At 35.9% G+C, this 24,186-nt stretch overlaps 1 protein-coding gene across 1 annotated transcript in view; it reads right to left on the bottom strand.

Moving 5' to 3' along the window:
- Positions 1–24,186, bottom strand: part of ME1 (malic enzyme 1) — a 160,981-nt gene that overhangs the window by 96,959 nt on the left and 39,836 nt on the right. Inside the window, exons 3-4 of the mRNA XM_032684168.1 lie at positions 19,672–19,821; positions 262–337 (exon numbers count right to left, since the gene is read on the bottom strand). Of these exons, the coding sequence (XP_032540059.1) occupies positions 262–337; positions 19,672–19,821 (226 nt within the window). The remainder of the gene's footprint in view (positions 1–261; positions 338–19,671; positions 19,822–24,186) is intronic.

Here is a 24,186-nt window from a genome sequence, read left to right as displayed (position 1 = left end):
GAAATGCAGAAAAAGCATTCAGAGTTGGGGTTTTTTCATGCATAATATTCCGTGTAATTGACTAATTCATAAGCCTATAGTCAGACAAGTAAGGGTTTGAATGCCTCAAACTTTGGCTGTAACAGCATTCTTTCTGTTTAAAAAATTAGTTAAAAAAATCACTGAAATCTAAATTGATAAAAAGCTTAAAAATCATCTTAAACAAGTCATCTTGGCTACAAAACAGCATCAGCTTTGTCATGCAACTAAAACTGCACTTACCTTGATGATACGTTCTGGCCAGGATTTAAGCATTGTAGCAATGTGACCCCGGTCATGGATAGAAATAAAAAGACCTCTGCAAATAGAAAAATACTTTTCATATAAGCAGGCAATTAAATAATTATAAATCCATTTAATATAAATAAAGTATAAATCAATTAAATAATAATCAAACTCTATGTAGATGTGTTTCCAACATACAAAGATTCCATTCAATAAAAAGAGCTCAGTTTTGTATCAATGAGTAAATTAAACACCTGCATTTAGTAGAAGTCAGAGAACACATAACTCAGTGAAGTTTCATCGAGCATTGAGAATGTGTAAGAGTCTTTTCTGAAAACCGTTAAGTTTGATTTTAAAGCTCACTAAGCACTTCATCCGTTCAAATGTGTTCATTAGTTGTCCCTGACTACAAAACGAGTTCCTCATATAACCGTGATCACTAGTGCCTCAGCAGTCCTAACATTTACAAACAAGAGGCCAAAGTTTTAAGCTATGAACAAAACCTGAAATAAGCCATATATTATCATTACATAAAATAATTCAAGAACATTCAGTTATGTGTTTAGAAAACAGTCTATTTCATTAGATTGCCCCTTTGAAACTCAGAGAAGTGGTAAGTTACCTTCTCTACAGTGAGAGAAGGTCCTTGGTGCTGAGCAGACCAAAACTTTACTCTGAACAATGTTTGTAAATTTGCCTTTAGTTCCACCAGTACAGAAGAGTTTAAAACAAAATGACAGAAAAGTTTAATTCTCATTTCTTTTTCTGTTTATTACAAATTTGATATTGTATCTTATCCTACTCTTCAGCATTTTAGTCTTCGATTTTTTTACTTGACAGGCAAACAGACATTCAGGTCCACTCAGAGATAATTTAATTTCATTTCTTATCAACTTTTCTCATGTGAGATAGTGGAAAAATACTCTCCCATTGAATTCAGTCTCTAAAAACTCAAAAAGAAAACATCAGTGGAGAAGTACGTGTCAAAGATGCCTTCTTGTAATTAAACTTTCATTAGTAATTATAAGAAGTTGTCTTCTAGAATTATTCTAAAGCATTTGATCCACCATTATATAGTAAAAATTGGAGAAAAGTACTGAAAAAATAATTGAAATCTAGGTCTACTACAATATCACCATATTCATACAAGTGAGTATATGCTCATGCAGGTCTAAACAAAACTAAGAACTCAGGAAAACACTTTTCAGATATGATTGCACATACTCCAAGTCAAGCAAAAAATTTCCTGCAGTGTTAAATATATACTAATCAAGACAACAAAATGAGTCCAAACATTACATGTGATTTCTTATGTTTATATATTTCAAACAGATTATATGTTTATATATCAATTATAATGTGAACTGTACTTTCATATTGATATTTTAATATAATTTTGTATTTAAGTGTATTCTTCCCCTCTTTGCTGTCACAAACATTCAAATGAAATTGTTTATTATTTTGGACAAAAAGCAATGTAAGACACATTGCAATTAACCAAAGCGTTCCATTTGATGCATTTTCCCCTAGAATTAGAAATCTTCTCATCCTGAAGTTTCTAATTAATTTCCCTTCTGCATCCGCTTCCTGCACTCAGAACTAACTCACCAGGCTGGATATTATAATCTATCAGTTGTTTTTTAATGAGTAAGACCTGTCAGTAAATTAATTCCTCCACCTCCATGGAAGTGACAGGTCCTCAGGGACAGGAGGATTAATATATACAGCACTTTTGAAAAGTTCTGGTATTTACAGCACACAAGCATACTATTTGTGAGCCAGCTACCTGAAGAAAGATGTTCCTAACAGTGAAATGCTGTAAAGCAGCAAAGAAAAGTAAATGCTGAAGCTTCTTTTCTGATGTATTGTACAGTGAGTCATTAGATAAAACAACCTGTAAACTGTTAAATCATAAACTACAGCTTATCAAAACTGGTCGCCTCAGAGACAGACAACTGTCAGAGACGAGCGTGTGAAAGGAAGTGAAAAGTGCTGGAAGAAAGCTATCTTGTGGGATCACTCCTCTCCTTGTCTCCATCCTCCAATTTACATCAGCCTAACAGATTTGTGTTAAATGAAGCAAGATTTTGTATTGGTTTTCTAAAGAGCCAGAGTCCAGCCCAGTGTGCTTGAATGACCTCTTCCTTGCAAGCTAGGGAGAGAGGTCTCCACGGAATAAATTTCCCAGCAGAGGAAAATAAAGGCAGGGTGGCTGCTCCAGAAGGAATTTTGTTAGAACATTTGTAAGGACTTTGAATAAGTATTGAGAGTGTATTTCAGAAATCTGTCCTAGCAGGATCACATTCAAGCAACAATGGAAAATAGAGGCTGAAGTGTAAACAGAGTCATGTCAAAAGCACTTCACTCCCCTCCTTCTTCCCTTCCTTCCATTCTTTCTGTAGTTTAGTAAAATGTTTCTGGACACAGAAGACATCTCTGACTGAGAAGACACCTCTAGATTTAGGGTACAGAATAAGAGACAAGAATTTCTTATTCTTTTATCTGGACCTGTTTTTCTTGTCCTTCATTTCTTTAGCTAAAGCACTTTTCTCCTTTAAGTAGTCCTCTGCAAGAAGCCACACAGGGTTGCAAGAGGAACCCTGGCTTGCAAAGGTGTCAGCCACAAGACTATTCATCCCGTATTTCTGGGACTGAACTTGCTGGCAATTCTACCTGGAGGCAACCACCAGAAAAGTAGCATTATGTTGTTGTTTTGTTTTCCACAAGGTCCAGGAAAAGCACACAAGTGAGGGGGAAACGCACACAAGGACATCACGATCCACTTGACAAAGGGTGGATCTATTTTGGGTCACTGAGCTCACCACACTGTAGCACATTTTACCAGTTATGTGGAGGTCATTCTACATCACATAATTTGGGTCTGTTTTATTAGAATTCTGATCTATGAGAACAAAGTCAACAGTATTAAATGGAGCATTTGTTTATTATGTTTCAAGGAAGCAATGTTCCAGCAGCAATGTGTATGTCTATTTTCTATTAAAGAGCAATTTAGAAAAATATGTCATACCAACAGAATAATCCTTTCTTTCCTCTTCTTGTAACAACAGGAGGCAAGCTAACATGCCTCAGAAAATGCCAAACATGTTTTAATGAAAAAAGTTCAAACTTTTCTCACAACCCTACATATTCAAAACTGTTATTTGAATGATGAACTATACGTAGCATTATAGTAGAGACTTCACTTCTCCAGGCAGCCTAAATCAACAAGCTTAATAATAATAATAACAACAACAATAAAAAATCTCAGGGTCTAATCAGTTAATTTCTCAGCCCAGACTATCCTGAACTCCTGCACTTTGCAAGAAAGAGGTAAACTAACTTCCCTGATCCCTGTTGAAATTCCCTCCTATTTTTAAGATTATAAAAACCAGTACAATACAAACATTGCACTAGAAACTAAGAGCACCTATATCCTCCCCAAAGAACATTCTGCTTTTTTTCCCATTTCCCATTGTAACTTTTCAATATGGTTTCCTGTCTTCATATAAAATATACTCATTACATCCTACCTTACCAGGCTACTTTGCACTGCAACACCACTGAGGCCTAATAAATACAAGTGGTGGGCTGATTTAAGAAATGTAGCTGTTTTACCTTTCCCTCTATACAGGGGTGAATTTCCTTACTTTGCAATGCACAGGTACATTTTTCAACAAATAAAATACTTGATGCTGAAACTGCTACTGACCATCAGACTGAATTCATCAGTATTAAAGAAACCTGGGATTTACATTTTCTAGATGTTGCATACTCAAACCGTATTTAAACAAAAAAGTTTGTAAGAAGCAAAAGAAAGACTAAATCAAAAACAAAGATCAAAGATACAATAGGAGCATCAAGAAAACAGCAGGTATTGCTAACACCTCTGAAAGCTTGGGGCTGTACATGAGCAAGATATAGTTCATAAAAAAGTACCAGCAGCATATGAAAGACAATGGAGAGTAAGATACCAATCCTGAAAAGATATAAAAGTTTATAAATATTATGTGTTATTTCACACTTGGCATATGGTTTCCTAAATGGTTACTGATTATAAATATTTATTTTGTAGAAGGCTTCAAGTACTCTGGAAGACAGATGCTAACATCTGCCAACCCTACTTTGCTATGCATAAAAGAATAATGGAAGCCTCATTATAAATTTTTATAGTGATTCAAAAGCCCAGTTTGGCACAAGAGTGTAAGGAAATAATTAAAATACAGGAAAACACAGTGTTCATAATCAGTCTAAGTGGGAAATGCTAATGTCAAGGGGTCTGAACAATCAATCTTCAGCTTGAAAGAGCATACCAGCATTTAGGCTTATTTCAAGAATCCCTTCTGAAAACAATTTCATGGTAGTCTTTATCCAATGTTGGCAGCCTGTGTAGTACTCTTTTACATGCCCATGTCCATCAAAGATGCTCATCAATCCTTGTCAGTAAGTGTAGTGCTCTACTAGTTACTACAGTTAAAAGTAACATCTATGTAGAAGAGAGAATTAAGTTGAGAGCACTTACAGAACTGTGCAGTCTACAACGTGAATTAGTCTTTAGAGCAGAAAAGTGATGAACCTAACCTGAAAGAGAGCAGCCATAAGCCTGACGTTTGAAGATACGACCTCAGGGTAAGGTTTCAGAAAAGAAAGGAAAGGGTTTGGAGGAATAAAAGATACATAACTCTAGTGACACAAAGATTCAGATGCTGGGGGATCTTTTAGTATAGACGCTAAAAGCTTATTTAAAAATAAATAATAGTTATTATGATAGTAATAAAAACAAACAAACAAAACCATTGTAAAAAGAAAATTGGGATAGATAGCTATGTAAGATTATTTTTCTGGTGTAAGCCTCAGAGTGTGGAATGCTCCAAATGCTGCCAAAAGCAAATACAGTATCCACACTATGCTTGAACCTGACCAAGATCTTTGACTAGATTCCTTGGTTCTGCCTTGTTTCCTTGACAGTGGACACTGTGTGCTTCAAAGAGACTCATTCAGGTGGCACTACAGTCAGAAGAGCTGGTTCAAACAACCCCATGGGCTCCAGGAACTTCCAGAGAGATTCCCTTTTTCCACACGTTACGTCTCACTCAGAAACCTGACTTCAGATCTCAGACCATTTCCTCTTCCACTCCATGAGGGATTAGGGAAGCAGGGAATCAGGGGCTCCTGTTCCATAAGTTGCAACACAGCAAGCTATAACACTCCTGACACATCTCCCGGCAGAGGCCAGATCACACAGACATTGCCCCATCTCCCCTTCTGCATCTGAAACAGTCTCCAGAGTTTGCATACAGCATACATTTTCAGAATTATAACATAACAGAGTAGGTGACAAGTTGCCCACAGCAGCGCAGACTGAAGGCAAATGAAAAAGGAAGAGAGAAAAAACCTGTACCAGTTCTGTCCTATTACTTTTCTCCATAAAGTCTGGACTCTTCCAGCCCCCTGAGACACCTACGCTTGCTACCAAAGTATGTAATCTCTATGTAGTGAATATAAGTGTATAGAGATTTCTTGCAGAAAGAACCTTTTTTCCTTGGAACATTTTGCTTTCACTTCGTAAAACGCCCATTAGGTAAACTCAAGCTCCAGAACTGGGCAAAGAAGTTAAGACTTTTGTACAATAAAAAGCAACTTAATGAAGTAATTCTTCAATTGCTCTCATTCAACACAAAAAAACCCCATTACATTGTAAAAATAATCTGAGTAACAACATTACATGCCTTACACTGCAAAGCTTTAAAGCCAATTTTACATGGTACCAAAAGCAATTATAGTGTGACACTTCACTAATAATCCAAAAATCTTTACTTATTTGGAAACTATAATGTGCACCTCAAACTACTTCAGATAAAAATTAAGAATACAACATACTAAAAGAAACACTTCATGGACTTAGTCATTGCAGACTTTTTGCATCATTCATATAAAATACTCATTATTGTATATCTAGGTATTTAACGCTTTTTTAATTAGTGTCGCACTTCCTCGACTTGCAAAAGCAAACAGCACAGAATTTTTTGGTCTGGAATTTCAAACTGTAATGATTCATCCTTTTCATACAGCAACAAAGTAGATCAAATCATATCTTCACTTCTTAAAACATGGATTTGTTGATTTAGCTATATTCCTAAAGTATCATTCATCTAGACAACCAGTTTTTACGTATTGTTGCTTAACCGGACAACTGCAATTCAATGGGATGTGTTTGCGAAGGAAAAGGCAGACTTTGCAAAATACTAGCTGTTTTCCTCCAGAAGCTACTTATATTCCTCTGACAGTTGCTCAATAAATAACTTAATTACTTACACTCTAATAGACACATATAGAACTATTTGAAGACTGTGAATGAGAGAATGGTTTACCAGAGACAGACCCATTCATTTTTAAGACAAAAAACAACCTACTGCTCTGCTTCAATAGCTATCATGTTGGTATTGTTTTATGCTAATATTAACTGCATAAAAAGCCACCTACAAACAACATCAATCATGTTATCTACTAGGAATCTTGTAATGCCAGTGATGTTTTTCTAAAAAAACCTTTTAAATGCTGTTTAAACTGTGAAGTACTTAACAAGTGAGATAACTGTCCTTCTATTTACTTCAGCAACTTGTGCTGCCTTGGCTCATTGGAACATGGAAAATTTCCAGTATTTAGACAATATCATCTTTTAAGGCAGTTTTCATTGACCTTTAAATCACCATCATTTGCTCTCAATAAGACTTATTCAAAAAAAATGCCTCTTCTTATGGCACATCCTACTCAACTTCAATGAAAAAGTCACTTCTGAAAAGACACACTATCTTCCATTTGTAGTGCTGACCCTATCTGCTGAAAATGAACCAAGGACACTGCTCAATTTCTGTCACAATGACAGAACAGTTCCCTGCAAGGAGCTCCAGGGCTACGAGGTAACAAGGCAGGTAGGCTTATGGGAAAGTGCCAGGATTAAATTTATCATACAAAATTTGCAGTGAGCATCCAGGCACAGAGTAGGGCTGTTTCACCGAGGCTTAAGCTGTCCGTGTGCAGCATTTGGTGACATCTCCAGGACCTGCATCCCAGGGCACACAAATCAAAGCTATCTGGGGCCACTGGAGATCCCCCAGTCCAAGCCCCCCTCATGAGCAGGGTTAGCTAGAGCAGTTGTTTTGCCTTGGCATCTCCTGAGGTAAAATTTTCTTATGGACCATAAATTTTCCCTAGTTTTTAGTATGAAGTGTTAGCAGTAAACAAAAATACCTGATCTAGCAGTTTTTGCTGTTCCTAAGATCAGATTGTTTCTGCATGGTGCTCAACTCCAAACATAAGCAGAAACTTATTCCTGCTTTCAGTGGAAATTGTATCAGCAGATACCAATTGAAAATATCCTCTATATTTTAGCACACAAAGGTGGGCATAACACTCTGAAAAAGTACAGATCTCAATTTACCACCTGCACATTTTAAAAATGTAAACAATCTGATCAGCAGCACTATTTCTGTACTTATTTCCTGTTATTTACAGCATAAATGAATGCATGAGACAGACAAAATTTTTAGTACTGTGTTAAATAATAACAACTTTTAACATGGGAAAAAAGCTTCATGTCCAGCTCTATCTCAGATAGAAAAATTGAGAGGCATACATGACGTTTTTTAAGACTTAGTTATCTGATGTTAAGAAACTTCCAACATACCAGTTGTTTTCTGAAATTCACTCACAGAGCAAGTGAATATTAAAATTTTATCATCAAAACCCAGGAAATTTATATGACATGTATATTATAATTCTAGGGAATTGAATATATTTAAGAAAAAAATAGTGATATTCTGACTTGATTGAAAATTACTAGAAGCCTTTATCATAAAATTTGAGAAAAAAATTATACCAGATGGAACCCCAAAGAAACATTTTGAGCTTTAAACATCTGGAATGTATCTGGCCCACTGCCATAAAAAGTAACCTCATCCGTTAGAGGTAAGTGGCCTTACGCTTTCCCTCCCTTTTTTGCAAATTCAGTCATGACTCCATGCAAAGTTTTTCATTTCATAAAGTCAGTATCAACATTTTGGGAAAAAATGTAGCATGCAACAATATTGGCTAACACAAACTAACACTGCTAACCTTCACTCTGCACCTATGTGAAACAAAGCAATACAGGATACAGAATGGAGTCTTGGAGGCAGACTTATGGGGTGATGGAGTATTCAAAAAGCATCCTCTAGCAGTTACAATAGGAGTTTCTGAAATGTTATTTAGGAGCTTCCAACCTGTTCAAGGTAATCAAAGGCTTGAGTCCAACGTCAGAAAGAGGCACAAGCTTTTCTGAGGACATTGCCATTGAAAGTCTATATGCCATATTCTTTCAAAGAGGACATTTGTTTCACTGTGAAGTTTGAATGTGGCATGCCAACCACTCATCAAATGACTACCATTACAACCATCCTCCAGAAGAATCTCACTTCAGTGCCCGCACTGGAGTATTGCTACATTCTATGTGAAGTGGCAAATTGAAAGTAGAAATAGGCACATTGCTTGCAGAGAATGGAAACAGGGTTCATATACTAGTCATTTGTGGAGGAAAATAATTAATTGAACAGAAAGCAAACCGTGTTCTGTACTTTCATTTTCTGAAGCAAACATCTACATATTATATTGAGGAAGCTCCTTCTGGATGACCAAGGAAAATGCTCAAAGACATACTGTTGCCTAAAACAGGCAGCATGAACAATCTGCCCCTCAACATACAGTGAAGCAAACCTGTACATTCGTACGTGCTGAAACTTGTTTTCCTTTTTTTATATATAACAGCTGTTATATCAGAGGGTATTTTTGGTTTCTTTTAACTTTTCTCTTGGAGTTCTTTAGATTTATTGTAAGCACGTACGAATGTAAGTGGAAATGTGCTGCTGTGTCTCTGTAAGCTACATTAGAGCTTCATCTCAGCAACAGGAAGCTCTTCCCTTAGATGGAAAACTCCACCAGAATGTCCAAAACAGCAGTTAATTTCCATACACTAGACTACATTAAAATAACGTTGTGAGGTCTCCTAGACTCCCTTTTTTCCTTAAGACTAACAGAAATTCAAGTTAAATGTAGCCACTTTGTGAACGAAGAGGCAAAAATGAAAACTGGCTTTTGAACATCTTTTTGCCAAAGGTAGAGGTTCTCATTCGCTACAATCTGAAACTTGTTTTCCTTTTTTTATATTTCTCAGTAAATGGTTCCCTTATTTCTGCCAATTGATTTAAGCCTTCCCTATCACTTTCTGCCTTCGGCCAGAAGTCCTTCCTTTTCTTACAAAAATGACTTGCTTTGTTTGGCTTATGCACATTCTTACCATTTCATCTATTTGATCTATGTTCCCAGTAGCCTCTTGCATATTGTTTTCTAAGAAATACTGGTTTTCCTACATATGGTTTAATCAGTTAATGCTCATTAGCTGAAGAAGGTCCTTGTACAAAGCAGAACTGACTTTCAATGTCACCACTTAACTCAAAGAGCGGTGGTCAGGATGCCAGATGCCTCACAAACCTTTCTCCACCCAACTGCAAATTACACTATGTTAATGTTACTCTACAAGAGATTTGGCAAAGTTATTATGACCTAGTCTTTTTATGCTTAAGTTTTTTATAACTAACACTGCTGACACTTTTTATTGAACTGTGCCTGTAAGAAAACAGTTTTATACAGCTATAAAACTTTGCTTAAAAAGGATGGAAATGCCTTGCAAGAAATAAAAGCATTAACTTCTACCCCCAAAATTTTTTTCTGTCTTTTTCAGGAGCCTCATAACAGCAGCAGCATATGGCTTTCTCAAATGTAGCATGTAAAAATCTCCTGGACTAAAAGCATCTAACCACAAATATAGAGAAACACAAGATATATTACAACACACAATCATCCCATTTGAAAATCATATGCCTACTCTTCACTTCTGATTTTCCATTTTAAGATCTGACTATTTACCCTATCTATTTAGAAAGCTTCTAGACAGAGACAGAAAACTATGATTTTAGAATAGCCAAGCTGCTGCAAAGTCACAGGGATTTCGCTAGGTTTTTTCCTTCCTCTTTGGAACTTCATCAAATAGAATTACAGGAATGACTGTAGGGTTGGTTGTTTGGTTTTTTTTTTTAAAGCTACAAAGTATCCTGTATTGGAAATGCAACAATGAGACAATGTTAGACTGCTGAGTAATGAGGGTATTTTGAACAGAGAAGCTGCTGAACGTATAAGCAGGGGATTTGGGTGGTGCCGAAGGATGTGTGTGCAACAAATTTACAGAAAATGACAGCTGGAGAAACTCCAGTGTAAGCACACCCTAAAGAAAAATATCCTCTGGGCATGGGCTGGGATATATACAGAATGAGCTAATAAAGCAGTGCAATGCTTCTAAATCACTGGTATGTCATCTGAAATACTACTGGTACCTTGTTTTGCAGTATCAGAAGACAGCACTGGGAATTACTGGGGACACCGAAAAACTCTGCATAGAAGGAGAGCATAGGATTTTCTATCTGTAAGATCTTAGTATTTAAAAAACCCCCAATCAAACCAAACCCACCCTAAATGCTTATCAGTCACCTGTAACAGTTCTCTGTTACGTGCTCATGTTACCAATGCATGATGATACTGTTGATGATACCCAATTGTAAACACAGGCAGTAAGACCATTTATTTTTTATCCCATTGGAAGTAAGCCCTTTCCCTTCCACAGTATATGCAATGAATCGCAAGTTTAAACAGCACACAGAAGAGCAAAGGCATAGGCTATGAGCACACACACTTCACACCTCAGAGCATTTCATATCCCAGAGCATCTCACAGTTACAGAAAGGTAGCAGGTTTTCTTCTTTTCAGTGCACCTTGCTAAGCAATCCCTGTAGTGCCTGCCCTGGGGAGCATTACCTCCTCTTAGGAGGGTTTCAGAATAGATACTTTTATAAAGCTGAAGGAATTCCATCCAAAATGGAAACTCTAACTCCTCAGCAACAGTCAGTTCAACACAAATGTTAAACAGACATTAGCACCAATGGCTAACCATCTCTTTGAAAGTGCCTGGGATGCCTCAGCACACCACAGATAATATGTAGGTCTTCTAAAAGGATCTTCTATTGTAAATCTAAAAGCGTGCCTGATGTTGAAGGTGTGCACAACACGCTCAAAAAATGGGTTGCAGCTCCTCTTCCATTCCTAACCAGTTTTTACAAAAAACCCCAGATGTATTCTCCACAGATAATGTAATTTCTTACTTTACAGTTTCTGGCTGTATTTGGCTGCACTGAAAGATTCACCTCACCTACTGCAGCAAATCAGTTGCAGTGCTCTAGAGAGAAGCCTAGGAATAAACTAGCATAGATGTCATGGGCAGTGACATGGGAGATGTCATGGGAGGCCAGAGCCCTGGAGCAAAATATGGGGCAACTAAGACTGGTGGCAGAAACATATTTATTATTACTAAGTACGTTCCTGAAGATTGAAATGAATTTGTTCACTCCCTGAAAGTCACTCCAAATGATAAGTTTGAGACACTTCGGTGCAAAGCTGATACCAACAGACTGAAAATCACTAACTGCAAAAAAGTTCGAGTCTCCAAGAAAAGGGATTCAGATCATAAAACCAGAATTATCACCTGCTTTATGCTGGAGTGATCAGTATCAGTGCTGTGTCTTGCTTTACTTTAACCATTGTCTTAGAAGATCAGACACTACCAGGATCATCCACAAAGGGATTCATGCTTGCTGGATAAGAGAATCTGAAAATTCAAGTTCTTGTTCCAAAGGCTGATCAGACACCTGAAAAAAATCTTGCACCATCCTGTTTGTTCATGGGGCACAAGCTGTCACTTCTCTGTGTTGTCCTAAATGAGTGCTAGGATGGTGCAGAATTCCAGTCCATGGGAATAGATGCAATATGCAAACTACTGTCTACAGCAAGCCACAACTTCAGGGCTGTCCAAAGTCTCCTGGACCAGAAGGGAGGCAACTACACCTATAATTTTGTACAAAAGGTACAGTGGCATTCATTTGCAGATCTTGTGTGGGATTTGATAGGCTGCCCTTGACAAGGTGTTGAACTAAGGAAAGTTTTGGCTCTCTTATTGAAGGAAGTGACTCAAAAGGTTTGTTTTGGGGGCCAGATGATGTTCACAATTAAGAAGTTCTATAAATCTGGCAGAGGCTGTTTCATGAGGGGGAAATTTTAGTATATAAATACAGCTTGAATAGAGCAGGACAGAGTCAATGAGTAGACCTCTCTTGTACTGTATGACCTGATACTTCAGTGTTGAAAATAAAGTCTTCGGCCAAGTAGAAGTGTGAAAACTTAATAAAATCTCTGCCCTTTAAATACATTTCTTTAAGGAATGTACTGCTTCAGGAAATCTGAGAGCTTGTAACAAGGAAGGTCTGGCACAGAGTCAAAATCTCCCCAAAAATTAAGGAAAAAGGAAAACATTGAAGAGTAACACAGTTATATTGCTTGCCAAAATAATACTGCTATTTTAAAATGCAGTTATATAGTTTATTTGTTGAAAAGCCTATACTTTTTATGTGGTATTGGCACTAGAAAGCAAAGATTATTCAAAGACATTTAATTTGGGATCACGTACTTTATGTCCAGTCTTCTGCACGTAGATCCACCAGATGACTGCTTTAGTAAAGCAAACAAGAAGGTTCTAATAAATACTCCATTAATAACTGTCACACAAACTGTGTTTCCCATGTAGTGAAAAGCATCTGTATGAAACGTCTTTGTTTCAGAGGACTGTCTCAGTAGGATGTAAGGAAATGAGGAAGATAATCACCTGCCAAACCCCATAGATTTTGGCATATGTTCTCATTGTTTCAGAGTGCAGATGCCCTTTAAAAGATAAATTTGAGTCCTCTAAATTTATGGAGGAGGCAGAATGCTCAGTTTTAACCTCACACAACAGATAGTGGAAATGTGTAGAAAATAACAGTACAAGTCAAATAAGGACAGGGACTCCCTGGAAACATCTAGGACTCTGTGAAGGAAGTAAACAAGGAAACAGAGAGAAAGTCATGGTCAGTACTTCAATTTTGGCCCTCTTGCACAGAAACTGCCAAGGATGTCTAAAGAAGAGCACTGAGCCTTGCTAGCTGTCTTCCTCAGAAGACTGTTAAGACGGGGAAGAAAATGACCAAACATTGACTGCTGCCAAACATTTTGAGATTCATGTTTTGAGAAGGGATGGCCTCATTTCCTCCTGCTCACAGCCAAGATGTACTTCCTCCAGGCAAAAACAGAGCAATGCACCATTAAGAGGTAGAAATTTAGGTCTGAAAGCCAGTAATTCCATGCTTGTGATGTGTTTTAGGATAAAGCTTTTATGAACATAATTACAAGTTTCTTAAAGATTACCTGCATAAGAAATCATGTACGCAGTTCATGAGAGCAGGAAGAGGCTTATCATAGGTAAAGCTTCAACTCAGACAAGATTAAATGCAAGAATAACTTAAAGCATGACTTCTATAAATACCATCCCCTTCCACTATTGCTATAAGTTATACCTACATGGAAACACCAAGTACACACAGAAAAACCCCACCACATGGAGGACATTATATTTCATAATGCTAGGTTACGACTACCTATTCTCAGTCTAGCACAAGCCAATCATTCATGATTTTATTCTAACGTGAAAGTTTAATAAAAAGATAAAAATTCACACTGTAAGTAAATGGTGAAATATATTGCAAAAATATTAGTAAAGGCTATGAATATAATGATTCAAGAGAGACCAGATGACTACATGCATATAAACTAAAGAATATCCCAACGTTTTCAAAAATCAAGACATAACTTTTTTTCATTCAAATATTTCTTGAATGAGAAACTGGCTTAATATTTACAAAGCACTCCAAGACCGAAATGATGCCAACTGACATCTCCTGCGCAGGATTCTCACACCTTTCCCTGCAGCAGCATTACTGGCAGCCGACAGACCAAGTTCAATACACTTTATGCACAATCCAGTGTAGAAGACAGTCTAGAAGAAGAGAGGAATTCAACACTCTTACATCGTGCCAATTCTCCTTTTCCAACTTTTCAGAGCAGGATAAACATTTTGCTGGGAGATTCTATTAGTTTTACTTTCAAGGCAAGGAAGCAATGGCACGCTAAGCTAAATTTTAGCTGGATGAAGGTAATAGAGCAGATTAGAATCATGCCTAAAAGTAAAATTACTGGGTGTCATGAGACGTCATGGTGCTTGAATTCAATTGCAAGGCTACTGAAAAAAAAAAAAAGAAGAAAAAGAAGAAGACAAAAAGTTGCCTGGAAGATGTCAGCAGCTATCATCTTCACAGAAGTGAAAATGACCAACATGTGTTTCAGAAGTGCTTGGGTAGAGGTTGCAACTGCCATCATTGTCAGGTTTTTGAAGTAGGAAAGAAAGATTGTCTAAAATCAGATGAAATGCTACGCTATGCTAATTCTCTGTCGAAATGTTAGAGAATAACCTGCCACCTGAACCATGTGCTTAATACACAGAACACACATCAGTGCCTCCTGGAGAACAGAATTCCAACCTGCTATTTTCAAAGAAGCATTTTCCTGTATTTTATGTCTTTATTGCAAAATATTTTGATTTCAGAGACTGTCCTAACAATCAAGCCCTTACAAGCAACTGGTTAAAAAACCTCCACGTTTCCTCTTTTTCACTTCCAGGTGAAAATTGTGCACAGTTTTCAGAGAAGAAAATATCTGGAAAAAACAGCTGTGAACTGTGAAACTAGTGCTTTGCTATACCTCTTAATATGTTAAGAGGTCTATGTTACACAACTATCACTTTTGACTAAATGAATATAATAAGATAATTATCTATAGCAACAATCAGATTAATAAAGTCCCTAAACATATATATATATAAACATATATATATATATATATATATATATATATATATATATATATGCTTTTCCAGGAAAAAAACCCAAAACATCTAGATGTGTTGAAAAAATCTAAGGGAGGGGGCGAGGGGGCTGTTATACTGCTGAAAAAGTTAGGCCAAATAAATCCAGACATTCTAGTCTCAATCAAGAAAACATCACGTATCTGAGGGAGAGAGAGTCACACAAAAGCTCCAGGAACTGAACTTTTTTGGCTCATGTGATTCAGGAGTACTTGACAAGTTTTTGGCCTCCAGTAAGCTGAATCTAGTTTCTTAAGAGACTTGCATGCCACAGACAACCAATGGAATTAAGGAAAATAGCTTCAATAAAAGCCTCATTAAAAATCACAAAAAATCAGCCTTGCACTGGCCAACAGACTGCAACTTCTGATGCCAAAGTCTAACATTTTGCATGTTCTGTGACAGGAAATAAATACTTCCCTGTTCTGTAAGTTATTTTCTTTATTAAAAAGTGATGCTATCCTGCAGCTGGCAATCTCAATATGTAAACATTACTATGTCAACAAAAAAAAGAACTCATATTTGCAACATTTGTGTTCAATACACTGCATCTGAATAATTGTAAATGTAAACACGTACAATAAATGTAAATAAATACAGCCTCTTTGATAAATACAAGGTAAGGAATAAGTCTCAAATTGGTATGTGCCAAGTCAGTCACACAGTTCAACGAGGAGGCAATCTGCTAAATACCTTCAAATCTAAGCCCAACATACTCTGCCTTTTAAGAGAGTGCATCTCTATCTTCAATATGCTACATCAGATACAAGATAGCTGCTTTAAAAATGGTTCCTAGTCAGCTTGATAGTGTGTGACTGCATCAGGAAATTATTTCAAAGGAACTGTGCCATGCCTGTGTGGCTGCAATAGTTATCAGGGCTCACTTTGTTCATATTCTGTTTGAATGGCTTTTCCTTCTAGGAATGGCAATGCATAAATGGTCACCCAACATTTTAACAGCATCCAAAGTCTTCAGCATAGCAGTACTTGGCAATTTTTCCTCCCTTTTCTGAATGCTGAGTTTACATAAGAACCTTAAACTCTCGGGTGTTCTCTATACAATGTAAAAAGTTGATTTTGGATTCTTAGAGGAAATTTCCATTAAGCTTTCCCATATTTATTCTTGTCGGATGAAAGAACTGTTGTATTTCAGAAATCCATTTACAGAAATATATTGTTTCTTGGTAAGTCAGCAAAAGCTGTCATATATATGTACACGCTTTGTGCAACTGAAGAATTTTTTACTTTAGGAATTTAAATAATAGAAACTCTGCACCAAAAAGTGACCTAGTAGAGATTCTGAGATAATGCTCTTAAAATGATAATGTGAGCACTGCAATAAACCCACAGCCCCATTATATTCCCAGCATAAGCAAAGCTTTTATCTGTACAGGTCCAAATTCCTTCTCTGAACAACTCCCTGGAGAACCCTCTTTCTTTCCTCATCCTCCTCAACAGTTAGGATGAAGACAGAAAGACTGGACTTCTAAATTACTTTAGAATGCATGTTAGAGATCTGCTATCAGATCTGTACTGTTTATTTCTATAATAACACTCTTATTCATTAAACTGGTGGATTTAAAGCCGAATACTCAGAGCGAGTAATGCAATCTTGAGTTGAGCCTCAATTTTAAAAATAAAATCCATACGAGCTTCAAACCAGTGAGTCAAGTTACTTTGCAGCTGGTTCTCTTGAGAAGTAATGCTTAATTAGATGGTCAGCTGCTCAGCCCTGAATAATTTTTCTAGAACTGCAAAATATTGCTTCAGGATAAGCAAAAACCTCTCGCCTGAGCCACAGAGTCTTTCCATAACTGTAAGCACATCATGTGAGCCCATACAGTCTTCTAAAAACATGTAAGGCAGTCACAGAAGATGATCTCATTTAATGATTCCATGAGACACCTATTTTTTAAACTCTAAATTAATTTTCGTTGTTCCTTGTCTCAAGATACAACCTTTGAGCCAGAGGCTTCAAACTTCACAAGATAAAGAAATGTAACTGAATATTGAAAAGAAATCTTACAGATGTAAACTGAATAATAAGACACTGCCTTGCAAATTCCAGTGTGATAAATATGATCTGCAGCAACTGGGTAATTTTTAACTTATTTAACTATATAAACAAGTCTGTTTCTAATGGGATCTTCATTAAACTATGATATATCAAACATTTTCTGAGCTATGGGAAGAGACAGTAATAAAAATACTCTGAAATAAAAAAAACATTCTGAAAGAAAAACAGTCACTTATCAGTAAAGACAGTATTTACATATGAGTCAGCATAAAACAAATACACACAGTTCTTACAGATAAGAATACCTTTTTTTTTATGTATGATCAGATTATACCTTTTTCCTTAATTGCAACATCTGGAAAAAAAAAATCAATCAGAATTGAAAAATTGTACAGACTGGACTAAATTTTACATATTTTACTGCTTTTTTCCTTCTGAATGTTAAATTTAATGTTTATTTTTTCTTCTCTGTCCATCTCATGGAGGATGCTTTTTATGAGGGATTCTGGTCTATAAGGCTTAATGCTAAATGAGTCACAGTCTAGAATGTAATTCCAAAATCAGTTATATTGGTTGCTTTGCATAGTTGGTTTTGGAATAATTTAGAAAAGGCTTTTCTTAGAAAAAAGCAGATCTCTGTAATAGAGCATAGTGAAAGATTGCAAAGTATAGGTATTTTCCTTAATCAGGACAGTCTGTCAAAGATCATAGAATCATAGAATTATTTGGATTGGAAGGTACCTTAAAGATCATCTAGTTCCAACCCCACTGCAAAAGAGATATTGGGGTGCTGGAGCACATCCAGAGAAGGGCAAGAAAGATGGCAAAGGGTTTGGGAAGTTGGTCATTTTAGGAGCAGATGAAGGAGCTAGGGTTGTTTAGCCTGGACAAGAGGAGGTTCAGGGGAGATCTTACTGCTCTCTAGAATTACCTGAAAGGAGATTATGGCAAGGTGGGGGTTAGTCTCTTCTCCCAGGCAACCAGTGACAGGACTTGAGGAAATGGCATCGAGCTGTGGCAAGGGAGGTTCAGGTTGGACATCAAGAATTTCTTCACTGAAAGGGTTATCAAGCATCGGAACAAGCTGCCCAGGGAGGTGGTGGAGTTACCATCCCTGGAAGTGTTTAAGAAATGGCTGGACGTGGCACTTAATGCCATGGTCTAGCTGACATGGTGGTGTTCAGTCAGAAGTTGGACTTATGACCTTGGAGGTCTTTTGCAACCTTAATGATTTCAATGACTTTAACAGATCTGGGGAGAAAGTGAAAAGTACATGCATGGGCAGAGGTGCTCCTTGTGAAGTATTTTATATGTCAGTGGATATCAAAACAAGGGGTAATGAGGCCAGTGTAAGCAAAGACTTAATTTCCAGGCACAGTTAGCACTTCCTGGAAGGCCAATTAAATCACCATGGTGGTATATACTGAGGGGAAAACAAGAGATGACTTCTCTTGCTAAGGGAGACACCTAAAAGCCACAGATCATTAAACAGGTTTAAGTTAGCATTCTTGAGGTATTTTTGAAATTTTTAATGCACAGAGGAGTGGGAATTCTTGTTTTCTATAGTTGACCAGATAGTCGTGACTCATTCTGTTAGTCATAAGGTCAAAATGATTTTCCCATTAACAACAACAAAACCTCGAAGCCATAAGTCTCCCTCAAATACTGCCTGCTGAAGAATTTGTGCAGTCATTTGTTCCCTTAAATCTGGCAAGCTTCTTATTTTTGATCAATGCCTTGACTGTAAAAAACCTATTTCTGTTAACAGAGCTATGCACATGCAGCTCATTTATCTCTTCCTTCGCCAGAAAATTCTACAGAAGGCTCCAAAGTGTTGTTCCGATTTGCACTTGAAGGCAGTAATATACACAAGAGGCAGATGTTCAAGAGGCAGAGTGAAACAGAAGGATCTATCCTTCTTTCATACCACTTCCCCATCACTCTATAAATACAGATACTGTTTACAGAATAAAAGCACTCCAGTAACCAACCTATGAAGCAACAAATTATTAAGCAGTGAGACAGGCACTTTGATGATTATTGATTATTTTTAAGATGTCAGTAGGCACACACATAACGTATCCTTAGTGTTTATATATATATATATATATATAAATACCTATAATGTAAATATTTATATAGGCAAAAGTCTATGCTCTTGAAGTTGCTAAGACAAATCTAAGACTACGGTTCCACTCTTCTCCAGTCATGTAACGTGCAGCTAGGATTCTAAAACAGTCAGTTAATAAGATTAAAAATATACTCATGTTTTAATGCAATTAAACCAACCATTTGCCTTCTTAATGCAATACAAATTATTGTTTAATGCAGAGAAAAAGTGTAGCTTGAACTATCTTTATTCCAGTTTTGGATTACATTCAACTATATTAGAAAACCCCTGTAGAAATCTGCCAAGAGGAAAATAAAATACAATTGTTTTTATTTGAAGTATAAATTTACATACCTTGGCCTCCGGAATGCTAACCCATAATGTTGGCAAGCCAGTCCCACAGTGGGAGTATAAACAACAGGCATGAACCTTTCAATGTCAGAAGCCAGCACTTTATAGAAAAGCTTTTCGTTTCGATCCTGAAGACTCATTAGTAGAATATATCTGTGGAGAATTACATATAATTAGACAGACATCAAGGGAACATATAAAGTAGATTTAGAAATACAGAGGTGTTTAGATAATTAAAGTTATCTTTGTTCTATAATAGCCTCTTTCTTGTTAAAAGTATTTTAATTCCTCCTTGTCTTAATAGAACAAATGGTTCAGAAACAAACAACAAATTGGTTGAGATAGAGAAGCTGAAACCATCAAGAAGTTGACAAATTACATACTCAAGAAGCTAATCCCTCTCAGGTATAAAACACTGACGTGCACTGAAGGTTTGGTCTGTCAGAACCTTATCTGTACCTATCAGCTGTTCCACTTGAAATGAGACCATCATTAAATATAACTTAAACAAGCTTACTCATCTGCCCAAAGAAAACAAAACTAAAAATGTTAAGCTTTGCAAGCTCTTGTCTCAATAGAAATTTATCTCAAATCCAGAATAATACTTCACATAAATACTGAAGAACAAAGCTTTCAAAAACAAAGCATACACGTATGGCCTTTCATCCCTGAACTCTGTATTTGTCATGAAATCTGCAATGTTTTATCTCCCGATGAAAATTAATTTTGAAGAAGTTCTGTTTGTTTAAAAAGAAAACCAATGGAAAAAAAATCAGAGAAATGAGAGTGAAGAAAAAGTTAACATTTAGCTTGATCTACTTTTAACTACCATCAAACTAATATTGAATAATTACATTACTGCTTCAAGATCCCAACCAGGAAGCCAAATTTCAATGCTGAGTATGATAGATGATATGAGTCTGACAGTGACTTTAAGTTATACCAGTTCACATAAGTATGACTCTGGCCACTTTGTGAATACTTAATACTTAGGAATTTGGTGATCCTAAACCTCACCTCTCTATTCACTAGTTTTAGTAATGTTAAGTATTACTTTAAAAATTAAGTAGTCTTCTATACCAATAGGTTTATATAAAATCTTTAACTTATCTACATAATTTATGCAAGGTTTGTGTTTTTGTTTTTGTTTTTTAATTTGCAATGGATTATTAATTACTTACACTCAATAAGCTTAATATGCCCATCATTTTATTACACAAGTGTTGAGGAAACATATACAACACATTAATTCCAAAACCCTGGAGGTTTGTGTGCTTAAGTATTATTCACATGACCTTTTCTTCTGCATTCTCATGCATCACATGCCCCAATAAAATAAAATTCATTCTTTAGGAAGACATAGTCAGGTAACTATCTAAAAAAGAACAGCTTAGTAAATCTGAATTTGTTTCATTCAAGCTTATCACTGTATATCAGGGAAGCACTTCTGCGATCTACTATATAAACTTCACTATAAGCAAGGCTAGTGCAGCCAGTTTGGCAGGTGATGACTGTAATGTGGTGACACGAGTGAAGCAAAACAGTGTCCCTCCCCTTCTGTCACCAAGGGTATTTTATACCCTAAAATGATGAAGATCTGGAAACTAAAAAGTCGCAGAAGTACTCTAATACCATCACCATGAGGCAATCCTAAACACCTTCCATCATACCCATTAGTTTTGAATGTTCTCCAAGGTTAAATTATATCCTGCTCTTATAGTTCTCAGCTACAAATATACATACATACTAATTTTCTTTCCTATTATTACATTTCCCTACTAGCCTTTCATTTTCCCAGTATTTCATTATGGTAGAGCATATCTTCCAATGTCCTTGAATTCTTCTTCGTTAAAACCTTTCTCCTGAGGACGACTATCCCAACACTTAGCTTGAAATACAAGTTTCATGCACATATAGTTGTGAATACACATGAAGACATTAATTTCATTTCCAGAGAATATTTAAAGTGATGTTAGAGAATATTATGCATATTTTGGCTCGCTCTGTACTGGAGACTGCAAGCACCACGCAAGCCACAGCACTGTTTTGAAGCAGTTGCCAGTATTTAATTTTTTTATCTGTTTCATTTAAAATGAGGTGTGGCTGCTTAAAACTTTAAAATACCTTTTAATCATCCTTTCTTATTACTCAGATCAAGCCTAGATTTTAAATGGGGTTAAGAAATCTTTTACAAAAGAAATTAAAAGTTTAGCAAAAGCTTTTCTCGAGGCCTTCGAATTAAAAACTGTTTGTTAAAGCTCTCCATTTTGTTTTTACTGTCCTGTAGCACTAAACAGGGGGTTTATTTTTTTATTTGTATTTATTGTGCCACTTTTATATTCAGGATATGCTAAAGAACTTGCAAAGGTAATAACTGCATACTATTTATAATCACATTTTCAAATATTACATACTTGATTATATCCAAATCAGTATAAGAAATATCATTATATAGTGAAAAATACTTTTCAATGGCAGGTATACATCTTCTTTCTCAGCACAGTAACTTGTTTAGTCAGAGGTATAACCTTTCTCAAAAATTCTTTATAAGAAGAAACGCAAAAATGCTTCATCCTCAATGTGGTGATGGTTATAACATATTAGACAACAAGTATGCATCTTTTAGCAACATCCAAGCAATCTACACAACTAGAAGCCTGAAGTGGTTTAACACTGTAACAATTTCTGCAAACTTTTTAAAACAAAAATATTTTACAATAATATATTGTATTATATTTGATACAAAAAATATTTTTGATACAAAAATATTCACTATATTTCACATATTAGTGGGGCTTTATATAGCTGTGCTGTTTCCTCCAATTTTTAGCAAAATAAAATAATTTGTGTTACGTGTGTAGGTCTACATTTAAGTCCACTGATGGAAAGACTTGGTAATATTTGCATGCGGAAGATACTTCCATTGAAGACTGTCACCAGTGACATCTTGGGCTCCTTTGCAGATAAAATGCTTGTGTGAACTGAGTGTGCAAAAAAGTTGCATGTGCAAAATGTGATTTGCAGCTGTGTTTGTAAGTCAAGTGTCTGACAATTTTATTGGAGTATGTCAATGAAGATCTTACAGGACCATGTTCAGTCAGGTTTTGAATATCTCCTATGGATGGAGATCCTACCACAGCTCATCCAGCATTATAAAATGGGGTCACACTGTTTATTCTGACTATAAGGGGAAGGAGAAGATACAAATACCTGTACCAAAAATTACAGTTGAGAAAATACCACTGCCACATGTCACAGAATAAGACTGGGAAATAAACACAGCTTCTCATTTTTAAATATGTTAATTAATAAGATCTTAATTGAAGTATTTTGACTAGTTAATACATTAGTGAGAAAAAAGCCTAACTTGTAATAGTTTCAAACTATTTCTATGAACCGAAGACTTGCTAGTTTTGTCAGGTGAAGTATTTCACTAAAACCAAAGTAACGATAATAAATTTGTATTGCAAAGCTGTACAATACAATATAACCTTTATACTAAAACAGGCATTATAATAAAAACTGGCTTTATAGTATAAAATGGCAAACTACAGTCTAATACTCAAGACACATGGATGTAATAATTCAATGTTAGTGCTTCTGTTTTAGGGATGTCTGATCACAGGAACAGGAAACAAATTTCTTCCTTATCTAACTATTTATTTGGAAAAGAGAAAATGCACAAGAAGACTCAGGTGGGAAAAGAAGACACCAAATTTTTGTTTAGTTAAGTATTTACAGATCTTAAGCTTAACAGAGACGAATTTGGAAAAATATTATCTGAAGTAAATGGTTTCTCAAAAAACTTTAATTTACATTTATTTTAAACATATTGTATTTCTTTATACTTGGGTATTACTTACGTCTATTCTATGTGGATTAATTGTATTTTTAAAAAATATTCTTTCCACCCCTAAGACAGACAGATTTTTCTTCTCTTTCTTTTAACATGGTAAAGCAAGTTTTCTGCAAACTATACCCACAATACTTGGAGACAGTTATTTTTATTTCATTATTCCCATTGCAATCAAAACTTCAGTATACAGTGGTTTATTTCAGTTCAAATGGCACAGCATTCAAAGTTTTAGTACTCTCTAATTTAAAACTCATAGATTATTTATTTTTTGCCTAAAAGCCATGTATTATATACAGGTAACAAGACAACCCACAACAGAGAAAAGCAAGGCACAGGATGAAAAAAAATGAAGGAACAGTTTTTTGTTCTAGAGCCTACAAAATCTGATTTTTTTTCGGAAAAAAAAATTCCACATTTTAGTATTCATAAATGTTTAAAGCCCTCCCCAGCTTTTTTCTTGAAAAAAACCCAAACGCGACAATACTTCATGATACATTAATTTTATAATATTTTATTATTTTTATATGCTTTAATGCATATGTATCTATATGCCTGTAAAGACATTATTGACTTTTACTATCACATGAGTTCCTTTGCTTCTGATGACCCTTGTGTCATTTGGTTATCAAAGTAAGTTCATGTGAACAGCCCTGGAACATTAC

Source organism: Chiroxiphia lanceolata, chromosome 3 (assembly GCF_009829145.1).
Source record: "Chiroxiphia lanceolata isolate bChiLan1 chromosome 3, bChiLan1.pri, whole genome shotgun sequence".
In the NCBI taxonomy this organism is placed as follows: domain Eukaryota; kingdom Metazoa; phylum Chordata; class Aves; order Passeriformes; family Pipridae; genus Chiroxiphia; species Chiroxiphia lanceolata.
The sequence above is the reverse complement of the archived record's forward strand: the minus strand, read 5'-3'. Positions and strand labels throughout refer to the sequence as shown.